Source organism: Perissodus microlepis, chromosome 20 (genome assembly GCF_051167445.1).
Source record: "Perissodus microlepis isolate ML-2025 ecotype Zambia chromosome 20, ASM5116744v1, whole genome shotgun sequence".
Taxonomy (NCBI): domain Eukaryota; kingdom Metazoa; phylum Chordata; class Actinopteri; order Cichliformes; family Cichlidae; genus Perissodus; species Perissodus microlepis.
This window is the reverse complement of record NC_140480.1, coordinates 28,057,130-28,070,075: the sequence shown is the minus strand read 5'-3', so window position 1 is coordinate 28,070,075 and position 12,946 is coordinate 28,057,130. Positions and strand designations below refer to the sequence as shown.

Genomic DNA, 12,946 nt, shown 5'->3' with positions numbered 1-12,946 from the left:
GTTTTAAAGATTTGGCCTAAATGATCGTGGCTCAAGAGTTGGGAGTTCGCCTTGTAATCAGAAGGTTGCTGGTTCGAGCCCCGGCTTGGACAGTCTCGGTCGTTGTGTCCTTGGGCAAGACACTTCACCCGTTACCTACTGGTGGTGGTCAGAGGGCCCGGTGGCGCCAGTGTCCGGCAGCCTCGCCTCTGTCAGTGCGCCCCAGGGTGGCTGTGGCTACAATGTAGCTGCCATCACCAGTGTGTGAATGTGTGTGTGGATGACTGGTTGTGTAAAGCGCTTTGGGGTCCTTACGGACTAGAAAAGCACTATACAAATACAGACCATTTACCATAATGAGCAGATAAATATTTTTGAAATCTGGGCGTATTTCCAGGCACTAAGTGTATTCTTGACTATCATACAGCTCACACAATTAGAACATTGCATAACATTTTTTTTTCCATCAGTTTTCAAATCCAAAAAATACATTGTAGCTGCAGTGATTCCTTAATTAGTCAATGATTAGAGTTCAATTCGGCTGGGAAATATTAACTGCTGTTTTTGAGAAGTAGTGTTTTTAACACAGGAAACATAAAAAGAAAATATGAGAGAGAAAAGATGGACGTTCAGCTTTAGAACTTTTCTGCTCTGGTTCAAAAACGTCCTCCTGTTGGAGCAGTTTAACTGCAGCAAACCAAAGGTGAACACGGTGCACACGGGCAGAAAATAGATTTGTTTGTTAAAGTCACAACCTTTGGTTTAAGGTTCACAAGGAAACTGAAGTTCCTGGTTTATTGGAAACCACAGTATATATTAACCACAACCAAGTACTTTATTGACAGATATGACAGTGAACAGTGAGAAAATATACATAACACTGTTTTGTTATATTTTTTGCATGTATCAGAGACCTGATTAAATACTGCATAGGTCACTATCAGCATAAAGATTTCAATGTGTTGGTGACTGCATAAAACACAAGTTAGCATCAGAGAATATAAGGACATGGTTTAGCTAGCAATCATTTTTGCAAGCCAGAATTTTATAGTTAGCTAATTTAGTTGGCTAATTTACCAGCCACATAAGCCCTGGGAGTTTTTGTGTTTCAATAACATTAAAACCAAATGAAGGTTCCTCCATTATTCAAATTCCTACTGATGCTAAATAGAGTTGACCCTGATAGATAAATTCCATGGACTGTTCCCTTTCATGAGTGAGTGATATTGGTTTTTGGTGTCTTCTCCCTGTCGTATGATGAGGGTAGAGCTGTACATTTTAGTTAGAACATGGTTTATCATATTTAGGTTGAAACTAACTTGCTAAATTCATGTGAACTTCTAACTGCACTGAACTTGGTGAAGTCCTTATTGTAACACCTCTGAGAACAGCTGCACATTGAAAGACCATTTTTAACTCTCAGAGGTGCCTCAGTTGGTTTGACTGTGGGGACTGAAGGAGCATCTGGATCTGGAAACTTCTAACAACATCAAACAAACAAAGCACTTGACAGCAGTCAGACACTTTTCTTTTTCCCTGCCATGTTTTCTTTACAGCCCAGGTTTTACTGCTCAGGAAAAATAACTCTAAGGGGAAGCCTTTGTTACTCAGTGAGAAGTCAAGACTAGGGTTATTTTTTAAGCTCATTTAAAATACCTGCTGTACAGGCTATAAAAAAATGTACATTTATGATCACTATATCAACAAACATGCACAGAAATACACAATAAAAACATAACAGTCAATAAAACAGCTGAAACAGCTAAAGCTGAAAGCCAGTCAGAGTAAACTAATTTCTAACAGAGTCTTAAAATGATCAGACAGCTCTTATGTTAATCGGGGAGGTTATCCTAAAGATTAGTGGCAGCCACCAAAAAGACTCTGCCACCATGTTCACTAGATACTAGACATATTTCTTTGGCTGAATGTGATTGTGCTGCTGATTTTTGCTGGATGTTTCACAGATGTGCTGAGCAGGCTCACTTTGACTTAAGCTACCACTGTACTGATTCTTTGGTAAGTGTTGTGTTTCCAGGTGCTGAATTGTACTATATGCTGTTTAGCCAACAGAAAGCTGAATTTCATTTAAAATACACTTAATGACAAGAGATACTTGACTGTTGATTTGGTTTACCATTAATAATCCTGGAAGTTAGACGACCTCTGGAAGGTGGACTAGCTTTAGATGAAAACCATACTCAGGTCTCTCCACTGATGCTTATTTTTAACAGTGGACGTCTTTCAGGATCTCTCTCCACCAACCAACATGGAATCTACTGCCTTCATCAGATGCTGCTCTCCACATAGTTTCATTTGCCTTTCATGATAAAAGTGACCACTCCATGAGAACCATGAAATACTCTTCAGCGTGTGACACAAATTTCCCTCTTGAATTCACAATGTGTAGTTTCATAAGCATTATATGTCTAAATGATGTAACACAGATACTCATTTTTTCTTAAGTTAGGAAGATAAGTGAAAAAGACCAAACAATTGATCCAGGGCAGGCAAAGGCTCTTCCATGCTCACGAACAAGAGAGTGTAAGGTGAAGATAAGGGTTATTTGAAATCAGCAAAGCTTCCAGAAGAGCTTGTGAAAGATAGAGTGAGAGAGAAAGAAAGGAGAATAATTTCTGATCATTCTTTTTCATGTCCACAGGCCTCAACATCCAGGGAGAAACCCATGACAGCACGGAGGACTCATGCACGGCCCTGAAGCTTTACAGGAAGTTCCTGGAGCTGTATCAGGAAGGAGGGAATCATTATGGGACGAAGGTCTGACACAGTCTGACTTACACTGCAGCTGCCATCTTGTTTTTAAAAATGGCTGCCCTCCAGGAAAAGTAACATACCTGTATTTAGTTTGTTTGCACAACCAAAAAGCAAATTTGTTAATAGGTAAATATGAGGGTTGGGATCAAAATGTTGTTCTCCCTCTCTGTCTCTCCGTTTCTGCTCTTCAGAAATAATACTGATATTTTATGGAACAGCAAAACTGAGATGAACTTTTCTTTTTTAATATCCTCACACAGATCGACCCATAATTGAAATTGGAGCGATTTTCGTCTACTTTGTTTTTTTTTCTTCTCTCAGTCAAAACATAACCACGATATTCAAATATCAAAATGGAGCTGTTAGTGTGACCTTGTCGGTGTCAGACTTCAGTAAGACACAGCCTCACACAGCCTGCAGAAAATAATGAGCAATTCGCGCAGTTACTTTGCTACAGAGAGAAAAAGAGCGAGGGACAACAACGTCACATTAGAAAGGTATAGTAATCATCCACTATTTTCAGTTGCAGATGATAAAGGATTCAGAAATCATGCAGGCCCATATGACAGAGAATGTGCATCTTCTTTTTGTTTTAATATTTTAATTTATATTTAATTGTGTTGTGGTTTGCAGTGTTTTGTGTTGTTTCACGTTAAATTTGTTTAAAAGGAAAAAGCTGAAAATTTAAATAGTTAAAAGTTTAAAATGTAAATAGTTGTTTTTTGTATTATATGATTTATTTATTACATTTTATGTGGAGTGAATAAATAAAGTATATTTATGGTGGCCCTTAGAGACAAAGCACGTACAAACTCCAAAACACGTACAAACCCCGAAGCATGTACAAACTCCAAAACACGTAAAAACTCAGAAGCACGTACAAACTCCAAAACACGTAAAACCTCAGAAGCACGTACAAACTCAGAATCACGTACAAAAGACAACAGAAGTGCTCCAGGATGCTAGGGCGCAGTGTTGAGCTTTTGTTACCTAGTGGCTACACAAGCCAGAAAGTATCAACAACCGGATTTGGTGTGTGGTAGTAACAGGTAAATGAACTTTTTTTTTTTAATTATTTGAATAAATATGAGTGCTTGTCTATAAATACACAAACAATACACACATGCTTTCAATTGTGTAATTTAAGTGATCTGGGTAGCTCTGTTTTGGAAGTTCAGTTAACGCTAGAAATGTGTTTTGGAGTTTGTACGTGCTTTTTGGAGTTTGTATGTGCTTTAGAGTTTGTACGTGTTTTGTCTCTAGGGGCCATATATAAACATATATAAATAAAACCACTTTTTTTACATTAGTAATTCCTTTTCTGCATAATTTTATATTATTGTTAATGATAAATTAATTAAAGCAACAAAACAACCTGAAGAGCCGGTTCGGAGCCGAAAGAGCCGGCTCTTTTTAGTGAGCCGAGCCGAAAGAGCCGGATCTCTAAAAAGAGCCGGAAATCCCATCACTACTGCTCAGTAACATTCAATATTTATTATTTACTGTTACTTGTGGTTATGTTGGTTGTTGCTGTGGATGCGGATGTGCTCATGTGTACGCCGCTGCTTTGCGCTGCGTTTGGCTGGGAATTGTTGAAATTAAATGTTTACATCTTTGTATATGAATCACATGAATTAGCGCACTGTACATCACCCAAAGAAATTTCTACTTACTAAATCTGGACCTGGATATCAGCTTCACACCAGCCATTCGTAGTGTTATAAGTCTACTTCACGATCTTCTGAAGAGTCCTGAGTGTTTGGTGACTTCTGAGTGACTTTTAAGTTTAAACAATACTCTGGCACGGAAAAGGTTACGGCTTTCTTTGGACTTTTATATCCCTGAAAAAATGCTTCCTCTCTCTCACAGAATCTGTTGATTTCGGAGCCTTGAATTGGTTCAAAGGCCTTGACTGTCTTACTCGCCACATATTGACAAAAATATTCGTTTTGATTTATTTTATTATTATTATCGATATTACAATATTTCTCTGACTGTAATAGCTCGTTTTTAAGCCTCCCAGTTATCAGTATTGTGATCACACTATTGCTTTAATATTATTGAGACTACACAACACATTCATTCCTGACCTCCACATATCCAGCTGAACAGGATTACTATACTCTGTGTAGATTTACACATTCTTTCATGGAACATTGAAATAACTGTGTTGTGTAGATTTTTAACATATCTCCTGGATCATTACTAACTGTATGTTTAGTTTTACTTGTAGAGTTGTTGGTAAGACCAGACAAGGAGCTCAAACAATTTCATTTTATGGTTCCCAAAACAAAACAAGCCGAAAAACAATGAAAATAATGTCAAAAACTTTTAAAAACAACTATGTGGAAACGGTAAGAGTGTGCAGATCATCCAGCAGAGGGCACCATTATATCAAAAAATCGTTCAAATGTGACTTAAAGCTTTATTAAATGAAGCATGTCTATTAAAGTATAGTTACTACTTTTCAAAGGTGGTGGCTGTAAATGCTGCACTTGAAGCACAGTCCTTACCAGTTAGGGCATTTTAAAGATCTCGAGGTGAAATATTGTGGAATTTTTTCAAACTTGCTAAATGTGTCATTTATAGAAGAGAAATAACAGCTTTTGAAAAATTGAACGTTGATCTGAATTCTGAGAAAGCTGCAAAAAGTTAGCTGGAAAATGAACAGTGCAACAGATTTCACAGAAGCTGGCGGAAAAAAAACAAACTAAATTCATTGTGGTTGGATTCTGTTTTAATCAAGATTTTCATGGATTCATGCACATTCTCCACTTCCTGGTATCAAACAACAAACATTTTACAGTGCTCAGGATGACTTCATTTACATGCAACAATTTTGACTTTTTCCTTTTTTAAAAACAAAAACAAAATGCTTCAAATTCATATTTTGAATGATCACTTTCCCCCCTGTAAACCTCTCTGATATAAAAAGCTTACATTTAGATATGATAAAAATAACTGAGTCACTGACTCAAAGCAAATAACGATAAAATATGATACAAAATAAGCAGCCCGAGCATCTTCAGGTCATGGTGTTGCTCACAGTCCCATCACAGAGGGAAGCACAGCAGCACCTGTGGAAGGAGAGTGCTTTCAGTCCACTCAGACGGACCATCTTGCATCCGAATCCGGGACTTTCCAGTTCAGCTGGAAGCCTTTGTCGTAGACTTCGTAGAGCACCTTCGTCACGTAATGATTCCCTCCTTCCTGATACAGCTCCAGGTACTTCCTGTAAAGCTTCAGGGCCGTGCATGAGTCCTCCGTGCTGTCGTGGGTTTCTCCCTGGATGTTGAGGCCTGTGGACATGAAAAAAAGGTCAGGAATGATTCAAATGAGTGTTCAGCTTCAGTGTTCAGCTTCAGATTACAGTGTGGATATGAGGAATTAACACGTACGCTTTAGTGCATGAACTCAAAAAAGCCTCTAAATACTTTGTTGTTCAGATTTAATTCCAAGATGGGTTTGATGACAACTAAAACATCATGAACTATACTGACTTCAGTAACATGAGCGGATTATCCAGTTTACATATTTGGATCCTAATCCCTCTCACAGTAATAATGTGATTTAATTCGATTACAGACTCATATTTGGATTATTTGGATTTGATTTTGTTTTTTTGTTTCTACTAACTTACCAAGAAAATACCAAGCAAGGAATTTCAGAGAAATCATCCTCTTGTAGGGCAATCGGAAGAGGTGGACGGTGTCAATAACTTGATCTTTGGGAACCTTAAGAAAAAAAAAACAAAACATTAAAATCAAAGCACATCTATAAAAAACACATCTCTAAACTATATCAACTAATTTGAAATTTAAAACTGATGAAATAACGTACCACTAAATTAATGACACGAAAGTCATTCTGCAGGCCGTGGCCGACGAAGCGAACTCCTGCATCGATGAGGAAGCGTAGCTTCAGGTAGGTCGACTTCAGCGTGGTCACGTGCTTAGATGATACTGTGGCATCCAGGTCTCCAGGTTCGATTCCAGAGTATTTTGTCAAATAGTCGACCACCTGGAAGAACAAATTGACAAGTTAGCGGGTGGATCCTTGAAACATTATATATTCATTCTTTTAGGTCATCGTGGTCTTTTCTCTCTGCAGCTTCTCACCTGCTCCTGAGTGGAGATGTAGTCATCGATAAAGGGGACCCCCTCGTTGGGCCCCTGACCCCTCACACAGGTGATCCTGGCCACAGACATCTGACTGGGCATGATGGTCGATTTGGTGCCGCCGCTATGCAGCACTGCTTCCTCCTGCAAACGCACATATTCAGGGGTCAATTTTGTTTTAAATACTTGAGTCAGATTAGCTGAACTACTGAAAATATGTACTAGGAATATTTAAAATTGTTTTTAATCCTATATTATAATTAATGATGCCAGACTTACCTCACTGAGCTTTACAAACTCAGCGTCCAGCCCCACCAGGTCACCAGCCTGCGGCATCTCACTGACTGTGAGTGGGATGAAAGTGGCGTATGTCTTGCTCTGCTTCTCAGTCCGATATAAGTCGGATTTGACTTCAGACTGATTGTGCTGACACTCACTGCGGAGGTCGTATTTGGTGTGGTAGTTTCTCTTGGTGTAACACAGGATGGCTGGCACTTTCCAGCTCACATCAAACTGTGCAGCCTCAGTCTGAAAACAAAAGGAGAAACATTTTTAAATGACTGCACACATTAAAGTTAGCATGAATAAACAAGCAGGAATCTTATCTAGGATCCTTACCTTCTCAATCGGCTCAATGAGGAAGTCATTGAAGAGGTACCACTGCTGGCGAGAGACTCCCTGAAATAATAAAATCATTTTGAATGTTAAAAATTAAACTTTTTGTAGTCAGCAGATGTCAAACTTTTCTTATCTAAGCGTCACTCACCTCTTTTCTTTGATGGTAGGTCTCACCCACTTTGATGTGTGCGACCAGATTACCACCCGTGCCAGCGTCCAGGATGTGCGGCACCGTGACCACCAAGTCATACAGAGAAGCTCCCTCCGCCTGTTCAGCAGCACTTAACTAGTAACAGAAAGTGCAAATAATTGTAAGATAAACTTTTTCATTGCACAAAAGTTGAGAAATTCATGTGTTACAGAAACAAAAACACTAAAACCAACCTATAGTTCAATATCTACAGATTAGTGTAATAATGTTTTAAAAATATTGCTCCTGGAAATATGGTTTTAATTTTGAAGTCAAATTTTAACTTGGTGATGAAAAGTTACTCAATTATTTCTTCAAGTGCAAAGATCAGCTGAAAATCTAAAGTCCTCACCTCCTCGCCCTCAGGCCAGCTGCTGATCTCCAGTCTCTGACTTTTGCTGAGGGACATCTTGAGAGTGGCGGGGATCCACACGTGACGCTGATCCTGATCTGTCTTCTGCATGGATTTGTTGAAGGCGTACTATAAAAACAGAAACATGGGCAATCATGTAAATAATGAACACATAAATCATTAGTTTCTTTGTTTCTTTTAACTGTATTTAAACACGGTGAATCAGTCGCTTACCTCGGCCTGAACCTTCCAGAATTCGGCCTCTTTGCTGCTGTTCACCTCACAGTTTATCACCAAAACATCTGGGAGACGTTGAATGTTGCGTGTCTGCACCTACAGTGTAACACAAAGAAATGATTACCCTGCACAAAAGGTAACAATCAACCATAAATGATTTGTCATTATGAGTGAATGAAAGCTGTAACTCACTGTGGGCTGATACTTGTCACAGTTTCCACACCATGTGTGAGATCTCTGCTGCAGGCAGATGCTTTTCTTCAGGATCTCAGCAAAGTCGTGCTCCTTTATTCTTTTTCCTGAAGTGTCAAAGTACAATGAATATCAGTGTACATCAAATCAAGCAGATATTTCCCTCTGCTCATTCAAAAACTAAATTAATTCAAACCATTATGTAATCATTAATAGTTCAAGCTTCAAAGACAGAGTAATTCACAGTCACAGATATCCATGCTCTCAGTGCTCTCAGACTCACCTTGAGAGTCGGGGTAATGCATGTTGAACAGCGACATGAGGGAGGAGTGGACTGTTTCTATGCCACAGAGACACAGGCTGCGGTTCTCAACGTCAGAACAAAACAGCTCTCTAATGACAGAGTCGCCAGAGGAGCCCAGAGAACTGCAACACAAACACAAATCACAGTTTCAGAAACCAGAAGGAAAACTCTGCATTTATAAACAAACATAATGATAAGACTGGGACAGTGTCCAGTAAGAATGCAGGTCAACAACGATGTGTTTTACCTGCTCCTGGTCGTCCTGTAGGCCCGTGGATCCTCCTGCTCCTGTGTCTCCTGGAAGAGCTGGTAGAGGATGAAGTGATTCCATCTCTGGATTAAGCGACCTAGCTCGACTGTTCCTGTCGTCTCCTCACAGTTTGAGAGGATCAGGCCCATCTCTTTGGCTTCAGGGACGTTTCGAAGTGCTCTGAGGAAGTTGCTGGCCTTAAGGAAGAAGACATTAGAGGTTACTTTGGGCAGTCACAACAAAATGAGATTTCAAAGTAAGAGCCTTGCAATCCCCAACAGATTGAAAAAAAAAAGAAAGAAAGAAACTTACCTGACATGGATCTCCTTGTGACAAATCCAACATGTGGAAGAGGAAGCCGAGTTCACAAGCCAAACAAAACTCCTTGTGGCACAAATGATTCTGAACAAGGCAGCGAACTGGCTCCAGGAAGTATAACACCTAAGATGCAAACATAAAAGACCCATGGAACATTTGACAAATTGTCTCATATTAAAAATTAAATGTACACATTGTGAATCTTCAGCTTCTTACCTGGATCATGCAGTTACAGTAGGCGTTGGGAATCTGCGGCTCCAGGCCAGCAAACAAGGTCCTGTTGTAATGTTTGAAGTCAAAATCTTCCCGTCCACGTTTAGAGTATTTAATTGTCACCTGAAGCACAACAAACACATCTTTGTCACATGTTTTGGAAATCAAAGCTTGTAGCAACACTCTAGAAATTGTTACATATCATAATTAACTGTATCTCTATGAACACCAGGGTGAAACATAGCAAGTCCAACCTTTCTGTACTTTTCGGGAACAGTGTGAAGGAGCGGCTCTTCATCACTCTCTGCTGGAGATTCAGGGACGTGGTTGTAATAACCAGGTGTCCCTTCTTTATTTGCAGGGACCTGCAAACAACAAACAGGGGAAAAAACTTAAAATACACCACGTGGAGATGGGTTTAACTTTTTTTGTAAATTTATTACAATATTGTAAAAATGACAGTTTAAAAGAGCAACAAGTTTTTTACATACCTGGTTACAGGGGCAGGCGTAAGGATTTTCCACATAACTGTTGAAGCCAACAGTTTCAATAGTTTGTGGGATTTCTGGGTCCATCCCAGGAGCCCATCTGTTGAAAAGAAACATGTTTTAGATGGAAACCTTTAATGGGAACTACATGAGACTCTAATTTTGAGAACTGCTTTTAAAATATTGAGCAAACCATTTATATCAACTGGGGAAGACTCGACATTATCTTACAAACTTTTATTGAATCTGACAACAATATTTATGAACGCTCTAATGCAAACTCTTCAGTCTCGTTAGTGATTGTGTTACCTTGAGCTGGGTGTAGCCTGGGCAGTGGGGATGGGAGAGCAGGGCTGCAGGTTATGATTCCAGGTCAGCTGAGGCTGTGCATCCACAACGCAGGGCTCTCTGGAGTAGACGTTAAACATAACGTCCCGAGTATCGGACCAGAGACGCACACATCCCCCCGAATCTCCAAAGGCTAAGGCTTGTTTGCTGGATGAGACCTCAAAACTTGTGAGAAAGTGGCCGTTTGTGTTGACGTGGAAAATATCCGCCACGTTGGCGAGGCCAGTGGGCTCACAGAACTGACACTCACCTGGAAAAAGACACAGAATGCAGGCAGTTATAGCAAAGCCACAAATCACACAAAGAAATTGTGTGTCACATTTTTTGGCCAAACATAGTAAGACTATGCTACAGAAAACTGGACTAAAGAATCCTGTAGCCAGCTTCATACCTGTCTGTGAGATGATTGCGAGCCGTGACGTGTAGGTAGGAATGAAGCGCACGAAGAAGGGATCCACATGCACCCAAAGGGGGGTTGCAGCTCGCATCATGCGGAGGTCATACACCATGAGGAAACGTTCATTCAGCCCTCGGCTGGAGAACCCACTCACAGCCAAAAGGTTTCCGTGAACATCAAAGTCTGACAGGCCACCAGGAAATGCGTCAAACTTTTGTGTCCTAAATGTGCGCAAGTCTCGAAGGGTCACCTGTTATCAGCAGAGGGTCAGTGTTAGAGAGATATAAACCAAACCTCGTCAAACTGATGCAATCAGGGGATACTTACTTTGCCAGAAGGGTGCCCAAAGACGAAGAAACGATTGGTCTGACGCATTATTGTCACTCCAGGTGCCTCCACTGTGAACTGGAAGGACAATCGAGACAGCAGACAGTCAGACACTCGCTGTGAAGTCAGTTGTATGATGTGCCAGTGGTGTAAGCATAGATAGTTGTGGATTTTGATAAACATAAGCCTGGTGTCTTACTTTTTGAGTTTCTTGAAGTGTGTTCATGTCAACTTCAACCACATAGTTTTGTAATCCCCCCATGAGCAGCATGTTATCAGTCATGAGGAGACTGTGCATATCAGCTCCTTCTTCCATCCTGCAAAGCACCAAAAATTGCCATTAATTCAATAACATAAGGAATAATTTCACAGCTTCAGGTCATCAACAGTCAATGTAACACTTACCGATAATCAAACATGACGAGGCCTCCACGAGTGTAACATCTGAGGTTGCACTCAGAAAGGAACAGCATGCCTGTGTCCAAACTCTGCATGTGTCTGATGGCATCAGTTGCGTGCACTTGGAAAGAAGAGTAGCGTGCCATCGTAGGTCCAAGGAAGGATTTTACATGACCCTAAGAGAAGAGCACAAATATTATTAAACAGTGCAAAGTTTAAGGTGAATGTAGAAGAAACAAACTCTGCTGAAGCATCATTTTGGCTCTTACCGTGTAGTTTCCCATCCAGAGCATTTCCCGCTGCAGGTCAAAATGTGTTGCAGTGACGGGGATGCCAGCTTCTGAAACTTTACTGTGCAGCTCAGAAAAAATCCCCTTCCTTACGTGCACAGGTTTAGGAACGGTCACAGCCAGCTCCTGTGTGTACATTCTCACGTCTTGGTGGAGGTTTGGATTCAGATATGAGTTCATGGTGGGCTCCAGTCCCCCAGGAGTCCACTGAGGAGACCAGTGAGGAGTCCAGTGAAGAGAGTTCATAGTCCTGTGATGGTTGGCCCAGTATTCACCTAATCTTTTGTTGAGAGCTTCAAAAATCTTCTTGAGTTCAGCTAAATCAGCCTGCAGAGGAACTGGAACTTCTGTAAATAGTAGTACTTGCAGGTTTAATCCTGATCTCTTGAAATGAAGAAAACTGGAGTCCAGATCTAAAGTCTGATGGAGAGAGCCACGTATTTAACCTCCACTGGGATTCAAGGCGGTCCTAAGAGTCGTTGACTGTCCCTGCATTAAACGTTAGGCTCACAGGTTTCAGGGTCTGAATCAAGGTGGGTGTGGCTGAGTTTACATGAATACAGGTGTGAATTCTTTGGGAGACGTGGGCATCGTGTCATCATTAAGCCCGCATTAAGGTGTCAGAGGGGGGTTGACCCAGTTTTTGCCTGAGCGTGTTGTTTCTGAATTGCACCAAGATAATGAGTTTGATCAGACTGGGAGGACCTCGTTTAGCACGCTTAATCCACACCTTGATTAACAGCCGTCGTCAACAGGTCGTCAAAAGCACTAAATTCCTTGGTGTCCGAGATGCACCAGATGTTGAGTTTGAGTCTTCTGAGCTTCTCCAACAAATTTGCTGCATGTTGGACGACAGTTATGTTACACATATTGTAACAAACTAACCATGATTTAATCAATCAAATGGTCCTTTAGCGTGACTGTTGTTAAAATTCACTGGATTAATGTCAGAGTTCAGTCTTCATCCTGTGTATCCAGGTAGTTGTTGTTCTGAAGTGGTGATCAAAAAGTTGTGGAAATGGATCCATATAGATGAAAAACATTATCATCAGCGGTGAATTCAACATTTCAGTAACAATTAAAATAAAAATTGACTGGATTAATCTCAGAGTTCAACATTGATTAAATAAAATTAAAGTTTTAAACTTTACAGG

General features: G+C 40.4%; 1 protein-coding gene across 1 annotated transcript; it reads right to left on the bottom strand.

The window, feature by feature from the left end:
- Positions 1–5,770: 5,770 nt before the first annotated feature.
- LOC146364772 (PAN2-PAN3 deadenylation complex catalytic subunit PAN2-like) lies at positions 5,771–12,420 on the bottom strand. Its single transcript, XM_084918288.1, has 22 exons — positions 11,772–12,420; positions 11,509–11,678; positions 11,303–11,420; positions 11,104–11,181; positions 10,771–11,026; positions 10,341–10,629; positions 10,035–10,131; positions 9,798–9,908; positions 9,547–9,666; positions 9,325–9,453; positions 9,010–9,209; positions 8,742–8,884; positions 8,459–8,565; positions 8,264–8,362; positions 8,030–8,158; positions 7,636–7,773; positions 7,488–7,547; positions 7,149–7,397; positions 6,870–7,013; positions 6,592–6,771; positions 6,392–6,485; positions 5,771–6,050 (listed from the first exon to the last, which is right to left on the bottom strand). The coding sequence occupies exons 1-22, from the start codon at positions 12,036–12,038 to the stop codon at positions 5,857–5,859; spliced, it is 3,372 nt and encodes a 1,123-aa protein (XP_084774414.1). The 5' UTR covers positions 12,039–12,420; the 3' UTR covers positions 5,771–5,856.
- Positions 12,421–12,946: the final 526 nt, after the last annotated feature.

Coding starts and splice junctions, on each gene's coding strand:
- LOC146364772 (XM_084918288.1), bottom strand. CDS start 12,038: ATGAACTCTCTTCACTGGACTCCTCACTGGTCTCCTCAGTGGACTCCT. Junction 11,421..11,508: donor CTCGTCATGTTTGATTATCG/GTAAGTGTTACA, acceptor GGTGCTTTGCAG/GATGGAAGAAGGAGCTGATA. Junction 11,182..11,302: donor CACTTCAAGAAACTCAAAAA/GTAAGACACCAG, acceptor TTGTCCTTCCAG/TTCACAGTGGAGGCACCTGG.